The following is a 27,230-nucleotide window of genomic DNA, read 5'->3' on the forward strand; positions in this document are numbered from 1 at the left end:
TCTTTTTCAATACCTACCTCTGATTGTGTGCACAGGACAAAGCCCGGCCATACCACCTCCATTACCAACAAAACAAGCTTCCAGACCAACTCCTGCTTCATCGGCTCTTGAAGGCAAGTATTTTTTTTATAGTTTTCCCAAATATTTTCTCTACAGTAGATAAAACAGGGTGTGGAGAAACAAAAATAACAACAGCAACAACAAAATTTGTATTTTCTCAAATAGTTTTAGTTATGTCTACATACTATGTAGCTATAGTTTATTCTTTCTAAAATTATAGTTTGCTACTTTTTTATTAATTTTAATGGGGTGACAGTGCTCAGTCGGGGTACATAGGTTCAGAGAAAACATCTCTAGGTTATTTTGACATTTGATTATGTTGCATACCCATCACCCAAAGTCAAATTGTCCTCCGTCACCTTCTCTCTGGTTTTCTTTGTGCCCCTCCCCTCCCCCGACCCTTTCCCTTCCTCCATTTCACCCTCCCCCCCCCCATAGCCACCACACTCTTGTCCATGTCCCTGAGTCTCATTTTTCTGTCCCACCTATGTATGGAATCATATAGTTCTTAGGTTTTTTCTGATTTACTTATTTCACTCAGTATAATGTTATCAAGGTCCATCCATGTTGTTGTAAATGATCCGATGTCATCATTTCTTATGGCTGAGTAGTATTCCATAGTGTATATGTACCACATCTTCTTTATCCAAGCATTTATTGAAGGGCTTTTTGGTAGTTTCCATGTCTTGGCCACTGTGAACAATGCTGCAATGAACATGGGGCTGCATGTGTCTTTATGTACCAGTGTTTTTGAGTTTTGTGAGTATATACCTGGTAGAGGGATTGCTGGGTCATATGGTAGTTCTATTTTTAATTTTTTGAGCTACTTTTTAGAAAACCTAAATTTTCCTCTTAAGATTCTAGAAGAAAAACCAATTTTTTACCTTGGAGTTCATCCAGAAAGTATAAGGACAAATGGATAAGAATATGCCTTACAAGTCTTGCAGTTTCATCACAACTTGATCAATTTATTGTCTTAAGATTCTGGTGCCGGAGTTTCTGGGTCTGAATCTGAGTTCTACTTCTACAAGCTGTGTAAATTTAGGAAGTTACTTTAATTCACTGTTCATGAGATTTGTCATCCCTGTGATGGAACATAAATAACACTAATTTCATAGAGTTATTATGAAGATGAAATGGTGTATTGTGTGTGTGCATGCCAGTTTATAAGTGCTTTATAAAGTAGTAGTTATACCACCACCAATAATTTATTCTTTAAAACTCAATGTTTAAGATCAGTAAAATTAGAAGATGAAAGTGTCACCATAAGCAAATTTGTTAGAATTTTCTTTCAGTTTTCAATTACTCCTTTAACTATTCTTTATTAAATTCTAACCTATGGGATCATGTCAGTCAGATATTGTCCAAAGTACTGAGGATTTTGACATTAAGAGAAAGTAGTCTCTGCCCTACCAAGATTTAGTTTGCAAATATAATATTAAAAGTAATTATAGAGAAGCCTGATATACAACACAAGTAATTAAAGCCAAGTGCACTGCTAATTTTTTTTTGTAAGAGAAAAATGGAGTTCTCGCCCAGCACACAATAGCACCCTCTCTACTCTAGCTCTGACATACACTGAAAGAAACCTTCTCTGTTCACACATGGATACTAGACTGCTTACCAAAGTTTTATCCATTCTATTCAATAGCTACCTGTTGGCTTTAATCACCCCTTGAGACTAGCAGTGATTATATTTATGGGGTGTCACTTGTGAAGAGGCCCATGCAGTCACTAACATTAGAGTAATGGCATTTGAGGAAAAAAATTAGGGTCCCAAGATCTGGACTGTAAGAGAGAAAAGACTTCAGGTGGCTACATCCTGTATTCCAGGGCACAGACTCTTATCCAGGGCAGGGACCAGCTGGAGGAGGGCCAGAAGAGCCCTACAAAGCAAAGAGACTCCAAGAGTGGCCTGGTTGTTGGGTTCTAGGAGGTGTGCTGATTACTACAATATAATAAAAACCAAAAAATAAGTCAGTAAAAAGTACTGTGAAACATTAGAGAAGGGAGGGCACAATGCTGTTTTGAAGAGGAGAGGAGGGCTCTAGAAAGGCTTCTCTGTAGAGGTGGCCCAAGTCCCAAGAAGAGGTCTGTCATGCCATCAAGGAAAGAAAGAGCATTCCAATAAAAGGACTGGTATACACAAAAGCATGGAGATGAGTTAAAAAAAGAGTCTGGTCCAGGGTTGTATGTATTCATCATGAAGAGAACAAAGAAGGTATAGAAACAGTTTGGGAGAGCAGATAGAAAAGCATTTAGAGAGAAGATTGTGAATTACCTTGTAAAGGAAAGCCTGGGACTTATTTTTATATTTAAAGTTTATTATGAAACACTAAATAGTAACTTACATTTCAATATACTTGATATAAAATTATCAAACATAAATTTGTCAACATTTTTTATTCTAACCCTTTCCTTCCCTTTACTTTTCTTATTGAAATTTGTTTCTTTTGCAAATCTTTAACATCATGCATTTTATCCAGTTGAGGAATTTTTATTTTCTTTTAAAATTTTGATACATTTACATAGTCTAAAATGTAAAATTTACAAAAACGTTATAAAGTAAAAAGTTATCTTCTTGATCATGTTCATCAACTACACAATTTTTCTTACAGGCAACTGGTGTTAGTTCCTTCCAGAGATATTTTGTGCACATACAAACACAAATATTGCCTCTTCAGCTAAGGGATTTTTATTTTTGTCTCCAGAAGATGGGGAATTTCTCATGGATAGAATAAGCATTTTAAGATCAACTTCACTGTCATCCTACTGGGTAGATCAGTGGTATGAGTCCAAATAAACTATAAATCCTGAACTGAATTGTGGTGTAATGGATGGAAAAAAAAGAGATGAATCAGAAAAAGATTTCAAAAGATCATAGGGTTAAGTATTAGATTGATAAAGTGCTGAAGTAGAAGAAGGAATTATAACTTCTCCAGGTTTTCTGAATTAAGTATCCAGGTGGACAATAGTGCCATTAATTAAGATAGAAAGCCACTGAAATAAAATAGGCCCAGTGACAAGGAGCAGGAAGGTGATGGGTCCAGTCTGGGACATAATAGTTTTTCATGAAACACTAACATAGAACTACCTCTGGTTATACATTTATATTTCATATATTCAATAACCAGAGAAGGGTTTGAATAGCTGGGCAGGTGAAGTGTTCTAAGGTTTAATTCTGACAGCAGCGTGTCTATGCATTTGCCTAGCCAAATCCTGACCAAGTCATGCCTTATCCATGGGTATGCTCTCTTCAACTCACATTTATTCAAAATATTATGGTTGATATACATATATATATATATAAACACACACACATATATATATGCATTTACATTTGATATTCCAATACCTTATAAATATTATATTAAAAATTAACAAATAGAGCTATGGGATTTATTTAGTTATGCTATGTTAATAAATAGCGGGACTGAAATTTCAACCCTAGACTCAGGGATCTTTTTATTACTTACTGCACAAACATTGAAGCTTGAGAATTATGTTCTTGTCTTCTGAGACATCAACAGGTTTTGGAATGAGAGACAAAGTTTCATGCTTTATACTTTATGCAGTTTTATGATAGAAACATCATGTTCCACTGACAGCCAAAAGTACCCTAGCAACGCTTCACAAAACTTTGTGTGTCACACAGCACAGATCAGCTGGAGATCTAGTGAAAATGCTGATTCTGATTTGGTGGGTCTGGGGTGTGGGCTGAGATGCTTCATTTTTACCGGGTATTGCTGACACTGCTGGTCCTGGAACACATCTGAGTAGTGATTCCCTAGAAGATTTAAACAGGAGGTTGAGAACAATTTAATATATATAAAAATGCTTTTAATTTAGTATCAGTTACCTGAATGATCTGTAATTGGCCAAATATTTTTCAGATTTACTGGAATGCCACATGTGCAAAAATGTTGACTGCTAGTTGTCTGGGAAAAAGCAGGTTTCAAGCCAAGTACCTAAGCATGTTAGAAAGGCTCACAAGAGAGCAAGAGAAATGTCATTGGGAATGGGTAAAAGGTTACATTATACTTGTAAATTATAAGTCTATTATATAGTATGTAAAATATTTTGATTTGGCCATCTACATGAATTGAATAAATTAGCATTTTCAAATTTTAAATAAAAACCTTATACAATCTGTAAATCAGTACTGTGTCAATCCCGATTTGAAAAAAAAAATCATTTGTTTAGTCACTAAAGTCCATAATTTAATGTAAAGTTCATGGAATGTCTCATCCTAAGACCCCAAATCAACACTATTTTTTAAATATTTAGAATACAGTCCCGATCTAGTCCAGGGTTTGAAACTTTTGTCTCCCATTCAGTTCAGCTACAGACACATTTTATTCGTCCGCACAAGTCTTTTACTCATTGTTGTTTAAAGGTGATCATCTTGGATAGAACAAGCGTGCCACTGTCTCCATGGACTTTCATGGATCTCCTTCACTCATGCACTCACTTGGCTCCAATTTTCTGTGTGTGATAATTATGTCTGACAATTTTCTCTTGATATAATAGTGTTTAAAAATTTCTCATCAACCTCCGTGTCTTAATACATGTGGGCTACCATAACAAAATACAAAATACAACAGACCAGGTGACTGAAATAACAGAAATGAGTTTTCTCGCAGTTCTGGAGGCTGGGAATCCAAAGTCAGAGTGCCATCGTGGCCTGCAGATGGCGTCCTTCTTGCTGTCTTCTCACATGTTAGAGGGCTCTGCGGTCTTTTTATCGTTTGAGAACACCAATTCTATAGGTTCAGTGCTCCACTCTTACAATCTAGATTAATCTTAATCATTTCCCAAAAGCCCTGTCTCTAATACAATCACATGGAGGTTAGGGCTTCAACATGTGAATTTGAAGGAGACACAGTTCAGTTCATTGCATTTGATAAACTCTAAAATTTAATTAACACATAAGCAAAGCAGCTGAAATATTAATTTCATACAATTAGAGTTGTTTAATTTTTTGAGTAATCAGTAATTTCACCTTTTTAATTTCTGTCATATATAGTTTTCTAACAGAATAAGTTCTGAACTTGCATCATCTTCTGTACATGCTTATAATTGTTAGAAGTTAACTATTTAAAAAATTTTCTTAACTGAACTCAAATATAACTGAATTTATAGTGACGATAGTAAAACAACAAACCTCTGAATAATCTCATGACTGGCTACAATTGTGTGTCATTTATCTAGCTAGTGAGCAAATGATTTAGGGGAAAAAAATGTATAAACCAGTCCAAAAGAGAGAGAGAGAGAGAGAGAGAGCAGAGTTATATTTCTTTTGGCATTTGGACAATAAGATAATGTGACACAATCTGACAAGTGACTATCGTACTGCCCAAATGTTCACATGACAAGAGATCACCTATAAATAATAGTCACCTTAAGTTTCATCAGATTCTAATTCTGTTGTTGTTGTGAGGTGGACATAAATCAAGGAACTCCAGTTCTCCAATTTGAGGCAGAATTTGATAGATTATTCTAGTGTTTGACACTAGTTTATGTCCCAGCAGAGAGGTTCATAAAAGACCACGTAGAAAATATTGTCCTATTAGTCTGTTACTTAGAAAAGGGATATGTCCATTGTTAAGTGGGACACTTAAATTCTATTGTATAGAGCAATTTGATTTGACATTTTATCTTGGAACTCAATACTATGTGTGAGTGAATAGCATAATGATGTTGCTGGATTATAAAGCTTTTGTTAGTACACACATTTAATTCATAGAGAGGTAGAGTCTTTGCACTAAGAATGCTGGCACTGAACAGCTTCCCAAGGAGGCCCCGTTATCAGGCAGTGCTGAGATCATAGGCTTTGTCAGGCTTGCAGATGTTCTGCCTGCAACTCCATTAACATAATTGATTAGGAACTAGGACATATTTAGTATTAATCAAGCTGTTTTTAGTCAGGCTAATTATGCACAGCCTTGATTCACTATTTTAGTCTGGAACTTCCTTAAAAACAAATTGCAAGAAAATGGCATTATATGAAAATACAGTGGTACTTTGAGATACAAATTTAATTCATTCTGTAACCGAACTCGTAAGTCAGTCAGCTCGTATATCAAACTGCCGATACTGGACCCATGCACCAATGCGCCAACTAGTGGCAGTTTCCCGAATCACAACTCGTATCTCGGAATTTCGCTCGGATCTCGAGACAGATCAAGTCACAGCCCGTATCTTAAAAAATTTGTATGTTGGTCTGTTTGTATCTCAAGGTACCACTGTATAATTCATGAGGCACTAAGGTATGCTATTTGATTTGAGGAGCACAATTATAACAGGTCAAAATGTAGAAATTAAAACATATTTTTTATTTTAATGTTTTAAAAAATAGAGCTTTTATATAGACTGGTTTATCAAATTTGCTCATAAAAGATTGGAGACATTTGAGGATTTTATCAGTAGAAATCCAAATATACTATGTACCTTGTTATGAGTGAAATCACTCAATACATCTGAGAAGCCTTTAAAATATTATTTTGTGCTTTCATAACACTTAAAAAAATAAATTCAAAACAGCACTGACTTCATTCCACAAAGTGTCAGTGCCCTTCTAAGTCAAGACACTTACTTAACGCCTTAAAGTTGTATCTTGCCTTCCTTGCATTTCCCTCCTCTCCCACAACACATGCTTGGTATGTCATAATGAGCTTTTCTTACTTTGAATCTTTGGATATAAAGATAAGTTGTGTTTTAAATAAGTTTTGACTACTCCCCCTATAAATCTTAAGAATATGTTTGGTCAGGGAAAGAATGCTACACTAGCAATAAAAAGATATTTATATAATGACTACCTAGTGTAATAGCTTTGTCAGTGTTTTCAATTTGCATTTAATTATGAGCATAACCGGAATTGACTTAAACATGGACCTCGTTTCAATGTAATATTAATTCTCATGATCTTTCAAAAAAGTATTACATTTTGTAAGAGAATTAATTCCCATATCTCTTGGGACATTTCAATGAGGCTGAAAGGCTGGCAGGTTCAAAGAGTCAATACAGTTATTCATTCATTACACAAATCAAGCAGATATGAGTTTCCCTCCCCCCACACATCAAATGGTACCTTATATTAATATCATGAGTGATTTCAACCCTTGGCATGAGAGCTGCTTTATCATCAAATGTTTTTCATAACTGTATATTTTTATGAGACAGTAGTTCCTGACTACTCTCAAGAGTCCTCAATGGTTGAGCAGGACAACTTCAGGCAATGTTTTCCATCTCTTTCCCAATCACTAAAAAAGTGCGGTTTCATAAAATCCTTCCATAAGTGTATAAGCATAATTACCAGATATGATCCCATTAAATTTAATCACAATGCCAAAGATTCTTTTTTTTCCCTTACTCAACACAAACCCTTCCCCAACCATATTAATCCTTGAGAAATTGAAGATTTCCATTCACATTTAGAGTAGATTGTCATAACCTGTCGATTGTGGCAAAGCTATGGGAGATAGAAGTTAAATAATTCCTTACTGAGTGTATATCTTGCACTTAAATTATTTTTAATATTCCATTGTAAATATGCTATTTGCCTGAATATAGCTAAATATAGTAAGGTGAATAAATGTAGTATACCTTATCATCTTCTTGAGTAAACATATAACTGATATTACCTTAGTATTACAGTTTTATATAATATTATCAATGCCATCACACAAATGTAGGCAAGAGAACTCTAGAGAGAAGACCAAGCAACATTTTCCATTTCTTTCCCAATCACCCCCCCAAAAAAACACTTTTATAAAGTCTTTATATAAGCATAATTACCAGATATGTTTTCATTATATCTCAGCTGTGACACTAATCAGTTGTATAATCTTTAAAAGATTAATTTATTTTTTTAGCATCCATATTCTCACCTGTAAACTGTGAGGACTTTAATGATTCTTAAGTCCCTTAAGAGCAGAGTGTGAAGACTCCATGGCTTCGCATAGTGGTTAAATAGCTTCTGTAGGTGTAAAATATAGTGATGATCTAGATAAAGTTGCCAAATTTGGAGCAAATGAGCATGTCTCTATGTAGTAGATATTACTATGAAGCATTATTTACTGAAGCACAGAAGTGAGTTGTGCAGATTGTAAAGGCTGCAAACTTAGGAGGAAGAAGAGATATGAGTAACACAAGGCTATCCAATGAAATCACAAGCCCTGCATTGGGCCCTAAAGAATACATTGGTAGAGTCTGTACAGAGGAGAAAGGGCATTATAAGAAACATATTGTAAGATAATTTCTGACCAACATTGCATCTAAGGACAATGCCTTGCAGGATCTAGTAATGCTTTATTTACAATTCTATTAAACCAAGAACTTTATCACCTTAGCCCTTCAGTGAGATATATCTTGGGAAGCAAAAAGCATAAAATAATAAAATAGAAATTTGGCCCCAGTTCTTATTCCATTAACTCTATGACACAATAAATTTTATTGAACTTTAAGCCCATGTAATATCTTTTTGTTTTGTTTTGTGGTGAAATAAACTCATATCTGTCAGAAATTTTTATTGGAATTGACCTTTTGTTATAATTTTTGATAAAATATACTAACCAAACAACTTTTAGTGCCTATTTAACTTAGAAAGTTGCCAAGATAACAACGAAATAATATATATAACACCTTAGCACATTTTCTAGCACATTTAGTTACTCAACCATTAGTCACTGTTATTATCATTATCATTCTTCTACCAGGAAATTTTATTTCTATGCAAAATCTTAATTTTAATAGTTTAAAATTTAAAAATATAGTTTTTTTTGCTTTTGTTTTTTTTTTTTTTTTTTTTTTTAGCAAGAGGTAGAGTGAGAGAGAGATACAGACAAGAAGAAAGAGAAATGAGAAGCATCAATTTCTCGTTGTGGCACCTTAGTTGTTCATTGATTACTTTCTCATATGTGCCTTAACAGGGAGGAGGGGCCCTCTAGCTGAGCCAGTAATCCCTTACTCAAGTCAGCAACCTTGGGCTCAAACCAGTTACCACGAGGTCATGTCTATGATTCCACTCTCAAACCTGTAACCCCACACTCAAGCTGGCGAGCCTGTGCTCAAGTTGGATTGAACCTGTGCTTAAGCCAGCAACCTCGGGGTTTCAAACCTGGGTACTCTGTGTCCCAGGCCAACACTCTATCCACTGCACCATTGTCTGGTCAGGCTAAAAGTGATAGGTTTTAATTGTTATCTACTGAAGGTAATAAAGTAATTGCATTAATGGCATTAGTTGGTATGTGAAATTCTATGTAGTTTCTTAATACAGAACTGGGGTCACATGCAGAGTTTTCTCACAACTAAAGCTCTTTTAAATTAATTAATTAATTGATTGATTGATTGATTTTCTATTTTTCTAAGTGATAGGAGGGGAGGTAGAGAGACAGATCCTGCATATGTCCCAACTGGGATCCACCTAACAACCCCTGTCTAGGGTCAATGTTCTGCCCATCTGGGGCCATGCTCACAACCAAGCTATTTTCAGCACCTGAGACAGGAGCCTCCACAGAGCCATTGTCAATGCTAATCTTAACTGTTTTTTGACCATACAGTTGTTCCCATGGCTTAGTCAAATTAACATATAAAATTAACCATCACAAACATCATTAGAAAAGATACTAGAAAGCCAAGGGTAAGATGATATAAAGGAGAAAAGGATATAATAGGACCAGGTGCTCCAGAGAGATGAATAAGACAAACACTGACCGGGGAACTTTAGATTGGTCAAGTGGAAGGTTATGGTGCCCTACTCATACCTCCAAATTTTATTTATGCCTCATATAAGTGAGAGTATGAGAGTTAGAGTAATGAACTAAAGGTCTAATTGTGAGATTCATATTATTTTCTTAACCTCTCAGACACTGTTTTGTCATCTACAGAGTGATATTTTGAACTTGATGACCTCAAAGTCTATTCTAGCTCCAAAATTTTATCATATTTGAGTCCTTAATTTTATTCATCCTTTTCTTCTCCACACATTTATTTCATTTCCTTTGAGTTACACAATGCACTAATCAATACTTCCCAGGAAACGTGTACCCTCTATTTCAGTCCTAAAATCCTTTCAAGGTTTTGTTTTTATTTTGAAAGAATTTTAGATTTACAGAAGAGCTGTAAAGATAATACAGAGAGCTCTTGTATACCCTCCAACAAACTTCATTTAATGTTAACACCTTGCATAATCACAATTCGCTGACCAAGAACAAAAAAAACTAACTTTGGTGTGACACTATTAACTAAATACAGACTGTATTGAATTTTTACACTTCAGAGATTTGTAAAAGATTTTATAAAACTATTGCTTATATGAGTTATGAAGTTACAAATATTAACATAGATTCACAGTTTTTGTCCCCCACCTTCATTTCTAAGAAATATACTGTTTGCCTGGTCAGCTCCTGAGTGTTCTACTCAGGATGTTCTAGGTGAGCAGAAACATCAGAAGGAGCCCAAAGAATTAAATTAATTCATGCTCAAATTGGAAGAATTACTCCCCAGAAAAAGAGATAGGAGCTGGACGCTGAGATAAGGGTCTAAAGAGAATAGGAGAGTCAGCATGCGCAGGGTTAAATTTTTATTGGTATTTTTTTTTTTATGGGGGAGTCTTTTGGGAAAGCAACTGTGATGAATGAGGGTTGGGAAGCCAAAACAAAGGAGACAATGTTTAGAATGTTTGTTTTGGGCTATCCAACATTAGTTATTGAAAGTCTTCATAAAGATTTAAATTTATTTTCAACCTTTCCTGTAATTCTAGACTTTTTTTTAAAATTTATTTTCTTTTATTGTAGCACTGTGCTAGGGCTCGGCAAGAGGTAACTCAGTGATATTTGAGTCAGTAATTTAGAACAAGTGAAATTCAGCTTAGTATCATGGAAAAATAGATGCCTTAACAAGTGAGTAAACTTTAAAAAAATTCACAAAAACAAATAAGAGAAAATGTCATGAAAAAGTAAAAGAAAAATAGATTAAAAGAAAAAAGGATTGTAAAAAGAATACATAACTAGGACTTTTAGTATAAGTTTTGATATGCCATTATTGATTATTAAAAGATATTTTGTGGCCCTGGCCGGTTGGCTCAGCGGTAGAGCGTCGGCCTGGCGTGCGGGGGACCCGGGTTCAATTCCCGGCCAGGGCACATAGGAGAAGCGCCCATTTGCTTCTCCACTCCCCCCCCCTTCCTCTCTGTCTCTCTCTTCCCCTCCCGCAGCCAAGGCTCCATTGGAGCAAAGATGGCCCGGGCGCTGGGGATGGCTCCTTGGCCTCTTCCTCAGGCGCTAGAGTGGCTCTGGTCGTGGTAGAGCGATGCCCCGGAGGGGCAGAGCATCGCCCCCTGGTGGGCAGAGCGTTGCCCCTGGTGGGCGTGCCGGGTGAATCCCGGTCGGGCGCATGCGGGAGTCTGTCTGACTGTCTCTCCCCGTTTCCAGCTTCAGAAAAATACAAAAAAAAAAAAAAAGATATTTTGTGAAAACTATTACCTCTTCTCATTGGCCTGTAAGAGAAAGAAGTTTTCTTTTTCTTCGCCTACATTTTTAACAATAGATCTAGAGAAGTCTGAGTTGACTGAGAGCAGTAAGTGTTTACTCTGGAGATCCAGGGGGTGCGCCCAAGAGTTGGGGTCGAGTTCAGGAGCCTTTCTTTCTGCCTCAGAGCTCTTAGTAACGTTTACATTGGTATCAAGAAGTGGTTTTTCCCCTGTGCTTTGATCAATGATGAAGTTAGAGATGAGACAGTTTGTAAATTGAGCAAATGTGATCTATTATTAACTTTCTTATTATGGAATTCTGATTACAACCCTCTTATACTAGCAAAATTTTTCTTAAAAATTTTATAGAAAGAACCAGGTCTCTCCATAGCTGTAGTTTACAAGTACTAGTTTTTCATTATAAAACATTTATTTGCTATTTATGTCGGCTTGACCTAAATGTTTCTTTCTGTTATACAAGTTTGTTGCAATTCAAAATGATATTATTCTTACTCTGGAATTGATGAGAAAAGTGACTGAATCTTTAAAACCAGGTCAGGTTTATCCAAATGGAATAAAAAGTCTTGACAGTGGTTCACATAAGAAAGGGTGAGAAATGTTTTCTGCAATTTGTGAGGATTTTATGTAATTAGATATATATATTAGAATAGACCTTCTATTAGGAAGAAGATAATCTGTGACTAGTTTGGTATAATCTATGAAAAATTTTACATTTATGGAGTCTACTAGTTAAAACAAACTTGAAATTAATATATTAAAATTATTGCAACTTGAAAAGTTGGCATCTTTGAGTGGGTACTTGTTTTCTTTTTAAATATTGATATCCATTAGTAATATCTTTTAAAATGGAAAAGTTTCAATTGGAAATCAGACTTATAAATGCTCCCAACATACCAATAACTTTATACATTTTATATTTGAAAATAACTATTGAATCTTTATAATTTATTTATTAAATCATGTCCTAAATTCTCAAAGATATAACAATATTGGTATCTTTCAAGTGGTACTTTAAAATAATAAATATTTGATTTCTAAGATTACCAACTATTTCTCTAAATATTGATAATTTAGTCATGAAAGCTAAGTTGTCTCATGTTTGTAGACATTCTTGATATTTTAAATATAATAAAAAACTTTTGAAATCTATTTCCAACTACAGAAAAATGTAGAAAAAGCATATAGATAAAAATATGAAAGTAATTCTTTGACGTGGCTGAGTAGCTCAGTTGGTTAGAGTGTCATCTCAATTTGTCAAGAATCAACCTATGAATGAATGCATAAATAAATGGAAGAACAAATTGATGTTTCTTTTTCTCCCCTCCTCTTTCTCTAAAATCAATAAATAAAAGTAAAAGCTGTCTTTTATAAATAATATAACATTGAAAATAAAAAGTATAAGAAAAAACCTTACATTTATGTTTTTCTTATTCATGTAGAAAGACACATGGAAAAGTTTACAATAAGAGATCTTTACCAGCCAATGATTTTACATAAAAATCAACTTTAAAGGGTTAAAAGAGGTTTTTTTTAAATCTCCAGATGACAGCAACATCAAAGACCCCCCAAAAAAACAAAAAACGAAAATGCAACTCAATTATACTGCTCACAAAAATTAGGGGATATTTCAAAATGAATATGAAGCTATTAAATATGCCCTAATTTTTGTGAGCAGTTTATATGGAGCTTTTCAGAGATAAGGGTGTATTGAATATATATGGAGAGCTTCTTATTTGAGTAAAAGTAAAAAAAACTTTAATTGAGCATTTGCTTTCTGAAATGTAAAAGCATTAAAAGGAAAAATGGGAACCAATTTTCCAGTATCTCTCTCTTTCTCTCTCTCAAACGCGCGCACACACACACACATTCTGAAGTTGCCTTGCTGTTTCACTTCTATATAGAAAAATGAAAAAGAATAAATGCATCAACCTTCATCTATATAAATGTATCTCGTTCCAAAATAATGAAATCACCCATCTAAAATGTTTATCATTTTTTAAAGGTTTGGGGCATTATACCTTATCTTTTTTAAAGGAAAATTAAGTTTAATTAACATAAACTTATTTGCAATTCTAAGTGTTTAAAATAATATTTCTCTTTGCATTTCTTATTGCATTCTAAATTCAGAAACAGAAGGAAAATGTAATTATATCAGAGAATTTGGGCTATGAGAGCTGAAAGATAAGTTTCACATGAATGAGGTAGAAGTTGGCACTTCTGTCCATGCCTCAGTTCATTTGCAAGTTTTTGATATACTAGGTCTACCTCAAGCAGCACTTCCACATTGCAGAAGAGAGTACAACAAGGTTGGCATTCATCCTTAGTTTTGAATCCTTGCTATGTCACTTATTTGATTTGTGAGGTTGTGCAACTTATCCAAGTTTCCTGAGCCTATTTTCCACAAGTTACAGGATGTATAGACTTGTAACTGGAAACCAAGTATATGCTAATGAATATAAGGTAATGTGGTTTCATCTATTGGTATAATTGCCTATCACCTTGAAATTAGCTTCCAACTAAAACTTGAAGCTTTTTCTTGTCTTTCTTTTATTTATTTATTTTTGTATTGCTCTGACCATATGACATGATTATTGAGAACCCTTCCCTATAATCTTTTTGAAACTTAAAGAAGAACTGTATGTAGTATGGTATTTTAAAAAACTTTGGATTGACACTAAGGTTTGGGGTCCTTTGGGATGTTCTCTTCATGAATGGACTGGCATCGCTGAGAGTCCTCAGCCTTATCTGAGATACGAGCAAGCACTCTGCTCTCCACTTCCTTCAGTTGCCATAGATAGTGACACTTGCTATACTAGGTTCAGAATCAGGTCTCACTTATCACTTCAGTCTCAGTCTGTCATTTTCTCATGAAAGTAGCTTTAGCACTTTTACTTGACACTCTTGGGTTTGAGAATTTCTGTTAGATCCCTTAGACTCTACCTTTAATGTTCCTCAAAGTCCTTATTGTAATTGTAAACTTTCTCATGTTTTATTCTCTTACCTGGAATTCTTGAAAGGAGTCTTTTAAACTCATGGCAAGAGGTTTTGACATGAAGCTAAATAAACATTTGTTGATAAAATAAATAAATTATGCATGTAAAAGTCTTTAGATAATCACTAAAAGGTACTATAGAATTGCTAGTAGTAGCATGTTTGTTGTTAAATAGCTGATAATAAGAAGAGATGACTTCTAAGAATAATTCAGTTATCATTAAAGGAAAACTAAAGACAAAGACAATGGTTTTCTGTTCTGAAAGGCAAACTAGTTATGCCAGATAAATTAAGTGAATTCCTTAATTTAGAGAGTGTTGCTGTCATAGTAACCTAATCATTGTACAATGTTAAATAAAGTACTCCTACAACTGTTCTATTGTTCAAGGGTCCCTAATAAAAAAATCCAGAGTAAATTTTGGGGAGAAAAAAGAGAGAAAGGGAAAGAATATTTGTACTGATTTTTTTTTTTTACTTTCTTAGTCTTCCTTCTTACAATATGATTATAAAATCTAATAAGGGACTTCACACCACCCAGTAACAGCTAAAGTTCCTCTTAAAATATGGCTTATCATATAATTTCTTTGCTTGTATTTTCTCTGTGTTCTTCTATGTTACAGTAAAATGAAACATCTTCACCATGAACAACACAATTCTCAGTGATTGGTCCCTGCTCTGTCTCTGGCTACGTCTCTTACCAGTCACCTTCTGCACCTCCATTTCTGCCACACAGGTTCCCAGGATCTTCACTGAATATATCTAAAATGTCCCCATGTCAATATCATTGCAGATATATTTTTTCTCTGCCAGAAAATTCTTTTCAATAGCCCAAAGTTCTTCACTTTTTTTCAAATCTTACCCATTCAGAAAGAGTCACTATCTTTTTTTCTACTTTAAAAAAAGCAATGCCACCTCCCACTTGTCTCATATTCTAATCATCTAACCCAAACTTTAGTGGGTTTTTTTGTTTTGTTTTATTTTTTGTGACAGAGACACAGAGACAGAAAGAGGGACAGACATACAGGAAGGGAGAGAAATAAGAAGCATCAATTTTTTTGTTGGCACCTTAGTTGTTCATTGATTTCTTTCTCATATGTGCTTTGACCGGAGGGGGGGGGGCTACAACAGACCGAGTGACCCCTTGCTCAAGCCAGTAACCTTGGGCTCAAGCTGGTGAGTCTTGCTCAAACCAGATGAGCCCACACTCAAGCTGGTGACCTTGGGATTTCGAACCTGGGTCCTCCGCATCCCAGTCCAACATTCTATCCACTGCACCATTGCCTTGCCTAGTCAGGCCTAAACATTTTTTTTTCTGACTCTTATTAACAACTGATATTATATATATGTTTGTGTACTAGTGTATGTATATATTCATTTTAAGCTTAAAAAAATTTAAGCCACAGTAAAGGCAGAGAAGTAGCTATTTACAACTCTAAACTATTTGTTACCTTTTCCTAGCAAAATTAGAAAATAAATGCAAGATGATACATGTTTCATTTGGAGAGTAAATAAAACAGGTAAAGAGAGACTTGAATACACTCTATTCATTTCACTGCCTTTTATGGTGAACTTCAGAAGATTTTCTCACAGTAGCATAAGACAGCAGCTATATGTATGGCTATATGAATTGGCGTGGCCATTCTCATGCAGATTTCCATTAGATTTGGACAGATGGTAAAGAAACAGTGGAACCAAAAAATGGTGGGCCATTCCTTTACTCAAGACTCATACTGGCCCAAAGAGCAACACACACAAAAAACACTTCCCTTTCCCTCAGAGCTCACAAAGCTACTGACACATTATCGGTTTCATAACCAGGATAATCTTCTCTGCTTTCTCCTAGAATCAAAGGTCTCACAAGTCACAAAGCCCCTTACCTCTGGTTCCCCATCTGCCAATATGGCTTCTTACTCTGCAAAACTGGCTTCTCTCTCTTTCCCTGCCTCTTGACTTCTCTCCCTTCTCCCTTTCCTTCTCTTTCCTTTTAAAACTTTTCTGGTGGAAAACCTCTCCTCCAGCAAACATTAGCATAACAATGGCCCTCCCAGGTAGGAAGGTAATTTGCAGTTTCATAGATCACATACCTGGTGCTGACCAGCGCCATTTTTTAACAATAAAAGTGAGCAAACTCAAATAATACAAATTTTACAAACTCATTTGCCCAACATACTACTTATAGCAAAACTGAGTCTGGAATCTACTTCTTCATTACATCACATTGCCTCTTCACAACATGCTAATTCTTACTTATGTACTTTTGTCCTAAAGTTTCTCAATACAAAATATTCCAGATACAGCTTACCTTGATACAGAATCATTAGAATTAATGTAAATTTACTCAATAGTTCAATAAATACCACACCTAGAAAAACCACTGGAGATATATAAATCATACCTTTGTTTCTAAAATATATTAATAACTATTCTAAAATATAGTAATCACTATCATTGTTGTTATCATTATTTTAAAATATCCACTCTGGTCAAGACAGTTGAACTCAATTTCCCCTTTTCTTACAACAAGCCCACAAAGTAGATTTGACTTTCCCATTGTTCAAATAAGGAAAATGAAATCTAGTATGTCACAGCACATCGCCAATGTCACATACAACCTAAACAGAGATCAGAGAGAGAATTCGGAGACCAAGGTCATCATACTAGCACCATGCTTTCTCTCTTGCCCAATGACCCTCTGTAGATAACAGTGAAGAACTCAAATAACACTGATGTATTGAGCTTATCTACTATCTACTTATGTGAAATTTTCCATGATCATGGTAGTGCATGGGATTCCAGGCCAATCTCTGTCACTCTAGAGAAACAAGGTGACAGTAACAAGGTATGTTGGAATGTGTTGTTAGGAAAGAAACATGTCTCTATTTATTTTACTAGAACCAAGATTACATCAATCTTTGCCATAGAAGATTAACAGAAAAGCACCCATCCAACATGTAAACTTTGGATAATCTCTACACTAGAAATACAAAGCGAGAGGAACAAAACCTAGAATGAAGATGAAACATTTGCATTTGTTTTCTCAGTTTGTTAGGAACAAGCGTCTTAGAAAGCTTTACAATTATAATTAACTACTGTGCATTCTCTGGATCTGAGATGGCACAAAAACATTTCAAAGAAAGAGAAAAGCCCATTGTAAGGGCTTAGAAAGTAAAAAGTGAGCCTTTTAAATTTCTTTCATCTAATGTTAATTTATGCAGAAATTAATAACGTGTTTGTGGCTCCAAGCTGCCCATTGTGTAGAAGATTTCTCTCTCCACCAGTCTTTCCTGTGATTCCTGCTAGATAGAGCTATCATTTTAGTGCTTATGACACTTTCACCAAAGAAAGGTAGTATGCAGATAAATTCCCATTCTATAGATGCACTTAACTGCAGGTCCACTGAAAACCTATGATATTAAATATTCTGACTCTGGCTTGTTAGAAGCAAAACAGCCAACAGTTGGAGGAGAGGTGAAAAGAAATGGGATGAGCGGGTGCATAGTCAGGTAGAAAGGGAAAAATATTGACTGCTGAGGGAGAAAAAAGGTCAGGGAAAAGAGAGATTTCATAAAAGAAATACAGGTTACTTTTATATCCAAGCAGGGTATAATAAAATTGTTGTGTCTTTTACAAATGAAAAATTGAATTCCACTGCTGCTAAATCACCTAGAGAATACAGACAATAGTGCTTGAAGAAATGCAGAATCTTCAGAAGTTGATGGTTTGAATAAATTCACCATGAACAAAGTACATCCCATAATGACAGCTTAAAGGTCTACTTCATTAAAAAAATGTTATTAAAGTACATTATTTATACCTGCTTTTTGTGGACTTCTGCTCTTATTCATGACTCTCGCAGTGTATGGCCATAACCACAGGCAGAGTATATAATGGAAGCATTAATTCAATCTGAACTAAGGCATGAATACTGTACCACCACAATAAAACCCCAGATATATTCATTTAAAGGTAGAATTTATTGCATAAGAGCATTCTCTTTTTTAAAAAAAAATGAAAAGAATGTCTTCCATCTTATGGCCTCAAATATCTACTTTCATTCTGAGGTTCACTATAAGAATGAGTAATTGACACAAAGTTTCAAATGAAATATTTATTCATTTACATTATAAAACTTAAAGACTTGGATACTGAGTTGTGATTTTATTGTGACTGTGGCATTGATTTTTTGATGTAGGCTAAGAATTCTTTACAAGTACACTGTATTTTAATGAACCCTTTTCTGGCACATGCCCTCAGAAGGGGATGTTCAGCAAACGCCAACCCCATGATCTAGTGCATGCTTTTATTTTAATAAGATGGAAAATTCCATGCTACATAAAAATTTCTCAGAAAAGCTAAAAGTAACAATACTTAAATCAAAAGAATCTCTTTATTCAGAATTTTAAACATGATTTTCCTATTTAATATGTATGAACCTTTAAGAAATCGCAAAGTGGAATTCAATTGGTTTATTTCTATAACTCTGAAACACTCAAAATCTGACTTCTTGACTCTTTTTCACTTCTGATTGGATGACCTGTGCTGTTACACTGCAGACACCCTTAGACAGAGTGTGAATATGCTTCTCCTTTCTACACTAATGTATCTCTAAGAGTCATGAAAAAGAGTTCTTTATAAATTATACTTCTAACACTGAAAGAAAGTGTTGTCTTTGATCTTGTAGGTAAAAAAGAGACACCTAAGGGAATGAATTAATTCCAATATTTAATAAGATGCAGTCATTAGTAGCCAACTTAAGCATTCACACTGAAACTGCTCATTGACTTTCTTCTGCATAGTAATAATCTCACAGTAGTGTAATGAAAATCTTTGAATACTTGGCATGTATACTTGATAGGAAAAAAATGACAATGAGAAAAATATTTCAAATATAAGGTAATTAACACTACTAAATTAAGATAAAGATTAATTGATTTCCAACATTAACTGTACTTATAGCTGCCTCAAACCTAGTACTCTGAACATTCCATTTTAACAACTCTGCACTTTCAAATGGCTTTGTTACAGGAAATGCGTACACTTACCAGAAAAAGATCCAGGGGTGTCCAGCTGTTATGTCGCTAAAGCTGGGCAATTGAAGTTCTATTTGCCTCTCAGAACAAGACTTTCTCAGATCTCTAAAACAGAAATCTTCCATGAATTCTGCCATACTGTTCTATGTGGCGTCCAGACTTACTGCAACCTCTGGGTGTAAAGATGGTCTGAGCACCCTTGCTGATACAACCACTCAGAAAGGGCAGTGGAAGTTATGTCCCCAACACACTGCCAGACAAATGTCACCAGGCTCCGAATGCCAATTGACAAGAGACAGATTTGAAAAACAAATCAAAATAGATACTGTTAATGGCTTAGTGTATTGTTTCTAACGAAACTGAACATATGCAAAGGTAATAAAAAATAATTCTTTTAGCTTAACCCGTGTCTTTCCTCAGAAAATATATTTCAATTTTATATATTCCTCTTTCACTTTAGGCCCTACACAATTGTTTGATTTAGGAGCTCAAGTTATCTTGTTTATTAGTTGTAAACTTTATTGGGAGCCTATAATTTGTGCATTTACTATGAATCAAGCACTGTGCAGAGCGCTCTGTAAACATTATAATGGGAAACAAAATTTTTGTTGCATCCACAAAAACACTTGTTCTTACCTAATTCGAGTGTGCTGATCTCAAATCTGACATTAGTTTTTCTCTGTAAGCTACAGTTTTTTGCAATTCAAGATTTTAGGTTTTTATCTTATTGTAAAATTTTCAACATTTAGTTTAACATAATGAAGTAGAATATCTTCTTGGGCATCATCTTTATGAAAATATAATAATTTATATAATGATGTAAATACACTAATACACTAAAAGATATGATTGTGTCAGAATGTCTACAATTTCAAAATGGAACATATCAAAAACACTTATTTTAATTATAAAATTTGCACAAAACTTATTTAAATTCTATTCAGGCAAAAATTTGCATTTGTAGCTCTTACATTTGTGTACTTGTTGAGGACAATCTCGCTTTATGCTCCAGCAGTAGTCTGCCATCATTAACAGCTCCAAGAGTTTCAGGAAACTTAACAAGGTGACTGTTCAGAAAGTGAATCTTAACGCTCATGTTACATCCAATGTCACAGAAAGCCAACAGCATCATTTGAACCAGAAGTTCATAGTTTTCTGCTTTTTTGTTGCCAAGGAAGTTCTTTGTGACTGCCACAAAAGACTGCCATGCTGCTTTCTCTTCCTTATTCATCTTCCTGGCAAATTCTTTGTCACATATGAAGGTTCAAATTTGAGGTCCATTGAATACACCTGCTTTTATCTTCTCAAAAGACAAGGCAAGAAAAGCAGAAATAGTATGTTGAAAGCATTCACTTTCTCTATTTAAAGCCTGAACAAACTGCTTCATTAAGCCAAGTTTGATGTGAAGTGGGGAAAAAATGATCCTGTCTGGAATAACTACAGGTTCATTCACAATATTTTGCATCCCTACTTCCAGAGCTTCACGTTTCAGCCACTCCTTCTGTGTCCAGTGTTTCTCCCGAGCTCAGCTGTCCCACAAACACAGAAATCAAGGATACCTCAAGAAACCTCTCTGTTGTCTTAGCAGGAAATTTATCATTTTAAGATCCACACAAATGATCCAATTATGCTCCTCACACTTCAGTAAGTTGGGGACAATTTTTATGTCATTATAATCTTCTCACAGATGAGTTGAATAACCAGTTGGAACCACTGCATAAACATTACCGTTGAGTAAAAGAACACATTTCAGACTCCATTTATATTTCTTTCTATTTTTTTAAATAAATTTTTATTAATGTTAATGGGGTGACATTAATAAATCAGAGTACATATATTCAAAGAAAACATGTCTAGGTTATGTTGTCATTAAATTCTGTTGCATACCCATCGCCCAGAGTCAGATTGTCCTCTGTCACCCTCTATCTAGTTTTCTTTGTGCCCCTCCCCCTCCCCCTAACCCTCTCCCTCCTCCCCTCCCACATCCTCCCTTTCCCCACCCCTGGTAACCACCACACTCTTGTCCATGTCTCTTAGTCTCGTTTTTATGTTCCACCAATGTATGGAATCATGTAGTTCTTGTTTTTTTCTGATTTACTTATTTCACTCCGTATAATGTTATCAAGATCCCAACATTTTGCTGTAAATGATCTGATGTCATCATTTCTTATGGCTGAGTAGTATTCCATAGTGTATATGTGCCACATCTTCTTTATCCAGTCTTCTATTGAAGGGCTTTTTGGTTGTTTCCATGTCTTGGCCACTGTGAACAGTGCTGCAATGAACATGGGGCTACATGTGTCTTTACATATCAATGTTTCTGAGGTTTGGGGGTATATACCCAGTAGAGGGATTGCTGGATCATAAGGTAGTTCTATTTTCAGTTTTTTGAGGAACCACCATACTTTCCTCCATAATGGTTGTACTACTTTACAGTCCCACCAACAGTGGATGAGAGTTCCCTTTTCTCTGCAGCCTCTCCAACATTTGCTATTACCCGTCTTGTTGATAATAGCTAATCTAACAGGGGTGAGGTGGTATCTCATTGTAGTTTTGATTTGCATTTCTCTAATAACTAATGAAGATGAGCATCTTTTCATATATCTGTTGGCCATTTGTATTTCTTCCTGGGAGAAGTGTCTGACTTCACTATGTTATAGGGCCACAATAATCAAAACAGCATGGTATTGGCAGAAAAATAGACACTCAGACCAATGGAATAGAATAGAAAGCCCAGAAATTAAACCACATATATATGGTCAAATAATCTTTGATAAAGGGGCCAACAACACACAATGGAGAAAAGAAAGCCTCTTCAACAAATGGTGTTGGGAAAACTGGAAAGCCACATGCAAAAGAATGAAACTTGACTACAGCTTGTCCCCATGTACTAAAATTAATTCAAAATGGATCAAAGACCTAAATATAAGACCTGAAACAATAAAGTACATAGAAGAAGACATAGATACTAAACTCATGGACCTGAGTTTTAAAGAACATTTTATGAACTTGACTCCAATGGCAAGAGAAGTGAAGGCAAAGATAAATGAATGGGACTACATCAGAATAAAAAGTTTTTGCTCAGCAAGAGAAACTGACATCAAAATAAACAGACAGCCAACTAAATGGGAAATGTTATTTTCAAACAACAGCTCAGATAAGGGCCTAATATCCAAAATTTACAAAGAACTCATAAAACTCAACAACAAACAAACAATCCAATAAAAAAATGGGAAGAGGACATGATCAGACTCCATTTAGAGCTGTCAAGAAATAGCTGCTATTCTGTTGGACTGTAAGTGGTAACACCTAGCTGGCTGAGAAGACTACTGATATCATGACAGTAAACAAAGTGTTTGTCTTTGGAAAAAAAGTCCACAAAATTTTTTTCACACTTCCTGAAATGGGATACTTTAGCTGACTGGTGAAGTACATAATTTTCTTGATGCCTGGAGGCTAATAGTTCAGCTGATTTCTTTGATAGGCCCAAATCTCTTACTAAGTCATTCAATTCCGGTTGGTTAAACTGCTGAGGAGTTAATGACTGCTTGGTATCAGAAGAAGACCCTTCAGATCCTACAACCATTTTCTCATGCATTTTATCAAAATATACTTGATCACCATGTTCACTTTCTTCATTCTTAGAAGAAATAAAACCATTGAAAACTGGAACCGGGAGTGTCTCAGAGTGTGGGATAGATCGTATTGCTGAAGGAATATTAGGATATGCAATCATATGCCATTTTTTCTTGCTGATGCCCTTTGTAAGGATCAGACAGAAATAAGTCACTTCTGTGGTTCTTAGGTTCAAGCCAAACCATGGGAATACCAAAAGGCATTTCTTTGCGTTTTCCTTTTGTCCAATCATGAAGCATTTCCTCACAATTATGACACACAATATGAGGAGCCCAATTCTTGTCTTGATCGCCAAGAGAAACTTGAAAATAGGCAATATATGCATGTGTCACAAATGACTAAATATTGCACCCTGACCGGTTGGCTCAGTGGTAGAGCATCGGCCTGCTGTGCAGGAGTTCTGGGTTCGATTCCTGCCAGGGCACACAGGAGAAGCACCCATCTGCTTCTCCACCCCTCCCCCTCTCCTTCCTCTCTGTCTCTCTCTTCCCCTCCCACAGCCAAGGCTCCATTGGAGCAAAGTTTGCCCGGGTGCTGAGGATGGCTCTGTGGCCTCTGCCTCAGGCACTAGAATGGCTCTGATTGTGGCAGAGCGATGCCCCAGGATGGGCAGAACATCGCCCCCTGGTGGGCGTGCTGGGTGGATCCCCGTTGGCGCATGCGGGAGTCTGTCTGACTGCCTCCCTGTTTGCAGCTTCAGAAAAATACAAAAAAAAAAAAAAAAAAAAAAAAAAAAAATATATATATATATATATATATATATATATATATATATATATATATATATTGCACCTTTGACGTTGAAGTATGTAACAGCCACATATATAACAGGTGTCAGGACTATTCTTACATTTACACCTACTCAAAGAAGCCATGATTTAATCTTAAAACAAAATAAGAGAGTGTTTTTTTATCAGATAATAATTTTTTACATTTAAAAACAACTACAATTATGTAAAAGTGATATTTGTAAAACATTAATTGCCTTGTGGTTATGTTCAGTCCAAGAGTCACTGCTCTTTAATTTAAAAAGCAATGCATGCTATTAACTGTAACAAAAAGAAATTAAAATTGCATAAAAACTAGAGCATGCACCAAAAAACAGATTTCAGATTTGGAATCAGTGATGCAGAAATATATAGAAAACGTTCCAAAACCTCATGCAACAGAAAATGAAAAAAAAAAAAAATCGTTTCCCAGTGTTATCTAACTTTGAGGGAGGTATTGTTATCTTATAAAGGAGGAAAATAAGGTTTAGTAGAATTAAATCACTTGCTCAAAGTCACAAAGCGATTTGAAGGCAGAACTGACTTAACAGTAATCCTTCATTCCAATCGTAGTTTCTTTTTTGTACTAAATTTTTATAAATATCATATTTTAAATCTCTTCTCCAGAAAAAGAAGGAGAAAAGAAGAAAGCTGAGAAGAAAGTGACTGCTGAAACAAAAAAGAAAGGTAAGGTATTTAAAAACTGTGCAACACATAAATCTATTACCATTTATGTATGACGATACTGGTAAAGTTATTATCATCTAGGAATGAAAATCTCTAAATAATTTTATTGTTGTTATTAACAAACACTCTTGAGACTTACAATATTCCAAAAATAGTTGAAATTGATAAATTTTTGGAAAGAAAAATTCAAGCCAACTTATGAAAAACTGTTACCGATTATCCTTTTTCTTAGGAGTAGTTGTTCTAATTCAGTACTCTACTTGACAATGTATATGATGACTACAATTTAATTCTTTCAGTTTAATAAAATGTATCTTTCAAAAGAGCAGATTATGTATTGTATGGAGAGGAAACTAGTAAATTAGTTTTGTTCGTCTCCATCTTTTTAGATGTTTGTTTTCATATAATGCATCTGAAGTCCCAAATGAACCTCACGGACTTCTGAGATTTGACATGCTTGCAGTGGATAGCCCAGGGAACATTCAATATATTCCTCTTAAAATCCTTTAGAAAAACTACTAAACTGTACAGTAATTAATAATGCTGTTTAATGTTTTTACTGTCCTTTTTATTTTTTAACAGAGACTGAGAGAAAGTCAGAGAGAGGGATAGATAAGGACAAACAGGAACAGAGAGAGATGAGAAGCATCAATCATGAGTTTCTCTTTGCGACACCTTAGTTGTTCATTGATTGCTTTCTCATATGTGCCTTGACCGTGGGGCTACAGCATACTGAGTAATCCCTTGCTCGAGCCAGCAACCTTGGGTCCAAGCTGGTAAGCTTTGCTCAAACCATATGAACCCGCGCTCAAGCTGGCAACCTTGGAGTCTCAAACCTGGGTCCTCCGCATCCCAGTCCGATGCTCTGCCTACTGCACCACCGCCTAATCAGGCTGTTTTTATTGAAATTAGCAAAAATTTGCTCTCTTCCTAAAGGGAAAGAACACCAAAGCCACTATTCTGTTATGAAGGTGCCAGTTCATTCATATTTGAGATGATTTATGGCTCTGATTTAGGATTACTCTATACAAGACAAAATGGATTTTTTAATGGCAGTCGTGTGTGCCCTGATTAAAATTAAACAAGTAGAGGCTTATAATTTTCTTATTTTACTACCAGAAAAAGAAGATGTCAAAAAGAAAACTGATAAGGAAACTGTCATTGATGTGAAAAAAAAAGGTATTGTAATCCTTTGTTTCCTATTATGTTTAAAATATTTGCTTCAGGGTATTTGAAAAAATATTGAGGTGGCCCTGTTTGGTTGGCTCAGTGGTAGAATGACAGCCTGGCATGTAGAAGTCCCGGGCTTGATTCCCGGCCAGGGCACACGGGAGAAGCACCCATCTGCTTCTCCACCCTTCCCCCTCTTCTTTCTCTCTATCTCTCTCTTTCCTTCCCACAGCCAAGGCTCCATTGGAGCAAAGTTGGGCTGGGCGCTAAGGATGGCTCCATGGCCTCTGTCTCAGGTGCTAGAATGGTGCCAGTTGCAATGGAGCAACAGCCCAGATGGGCAGAGCATCACCCCCTGGTGGGCATGCTGGGTGGATCCTGGTCAGGTGCATGCGGGAGTCTGTCTATCTGCCTCCCTGCTTTTCAGTTTAGAAAAATACCAAAAAATAAGAAGAAAAAAAGAAAGAAAAAAGAATATTGGGGCAAAGGAAGCAAATTGGATATAAGTACTTAAATCTGTCCAAGTACAGATGTCAAAGACAAAATTGCACGGACAAAGTTAAATAGGCAGAAATACTTTATTCAAAGCTATTGCTATAGGGGCAAGAAACCAGAACTGATTCAGAATCAATTCCACTGAAACGAAGAAGAGGAAAGTTTTGAGAGCTGAAATGGCATGAGGGGATTGTGGGCCATCTGTGTTTGCTAATTGGCCTTACTTAAAGTAAAGTAAATATTCTCTTATCTTCGTGACAGAAATGTAGTATTACAATTTGGAGCGAGGTACCTCTAAGGAGTTAGGTTCTTACCTTCCCACAGTAATTGGGCAATAGAGGTATTATCTTTCTTGGTGAATACATTTCTAAGGAATGACTCCCAGGACCCTGAAAAACACATTCTTAGGTTGCAAAACTGGAAAGATATTTCTTAAAAAGATGTCTATCCCCAAACAGCAGAACAAATATTTTAAATTATTTTTTCTACATTAAATGTTCAAAGAAAAGGGAGGTCAGGAGCCCAAGGTTAGGACAAAACCCATGTTAAGTTTAGAGAAGCTGAGGGGAACTTTAAGCCATCTTAGTAAAGACATAATGAAATTGAGAAGAGCTATACAGAATAAGACCACTTTGCAAAGATAAAAAGCTGAGAGAGAATAAGGCATCCCATTAAGAAATAAGGTTGTTCAACAGCTTAGATTTTTGCTTTAAATTTAGTTCTGCTTTTATTCTTGTTCAGACAAGAATATTTGCCTCTATTAGGTTAAGCTTGAATCTGATAGCATCTCACTGTTATTATGGTTTGGTGATAAGTGTTCCTACCCCCAATTTTTTCTCCACTAATGTCAGTGATGCTTGAAATTCTACCATCAAAGATATTCCATTCCTTTGAGTTATGAAA

At 35.4% G+C, this 27,230-nt stretch overlaps 1 protein-coding gene and 2 long non-coding RNA genes across 22 annotated transcripts in view; 1 reads left to right on the top strand and 2 right to left on the bottom strand.

The window, feature by feature from the left end:
- The window catches only part of LOC136398834 (uncharacterized), a 46,760-nt gene extending 46,680 nt beyond the window's left edge, over nt 1-80 (bottom strand). For all 3 annotated transcript variants that reach the window (XR_010750056.1, XR_010750055.1, XR_010750054.1), the window contains exon 1: nt 18-80. This is a non-coding gene — a long non-coding RNA (uncharacterized lncRNA). The remainder of the gene's footprint in view (nt 1-17) is intronic.
- The window catches only part of TRDN (triadin), a 415,240-nt gene that overhangs the window by 183,564 nt on the left and 204,446 nt on the right, over nt 1-27,230 (top strand). For 15 of the 17 annotated variants that reach the window (XR_010750049.1, XM_066373320.1, XM_066373321.1 and 12 more), the window contains exons 10-12: nt 36-113; nt 24,603-24,662; nt 25,782-25,841. Coding sequence is in view for 14 of the 17 variants with exons in the window: in XM_066373320.1 (XP_066229417.1) it covers nt 36-113; nt 24,603-24,662; nt 25,782-25,841 (198 nt within the window). In the remaining 3 variants the exon portion in view is untranslated. The remainder of the gene's footprint in view (nt 1-35; nt 114-24,602; nt 24,663-25,781; nt 25,842-27,230) is intronic. The other 2 variants (XR_010750050.1, XR_010750051.1) reach the window with 1 other exon arrangement.
- LOC136398833 (uncharacterized) lies at nt 96-19,750 on the bottom strand. Of its 2 annotated transcripts, XR_010750053.1 has the most exons (4): nt 19,585-19,750; nt 7,950-8,038; nt 3,537-3,847; nt 96-150 (listed from the first exon to the last, which is right to left on the bottom strand). It is a non-coding gene; the product is annotated as an uncharacterized lncRNA (long non-coding RNA). The 2 variants fall into 2 exon arrangements; XR_010750052.1 differs by lacking the exon at nt 96-150 and having other exon boundaries at nt 2,490-3,847.

This window comes from Saccopteryx leptura, chromosome 3 (genome assembly GCF_036850995.1).
Source record: "Saccopteryx leptura isolate mSacLep1 chromosome 3, mSacLep1_pri_phased_curated, whole genome shotgun sequence".
Classification (NCBI taxonomy): Eukaryota; Metazoa; Chordata; class Mammalia; order Chiroptera; family Emballonuridae; genus Saccopteryx; species Saccopteryx leptura.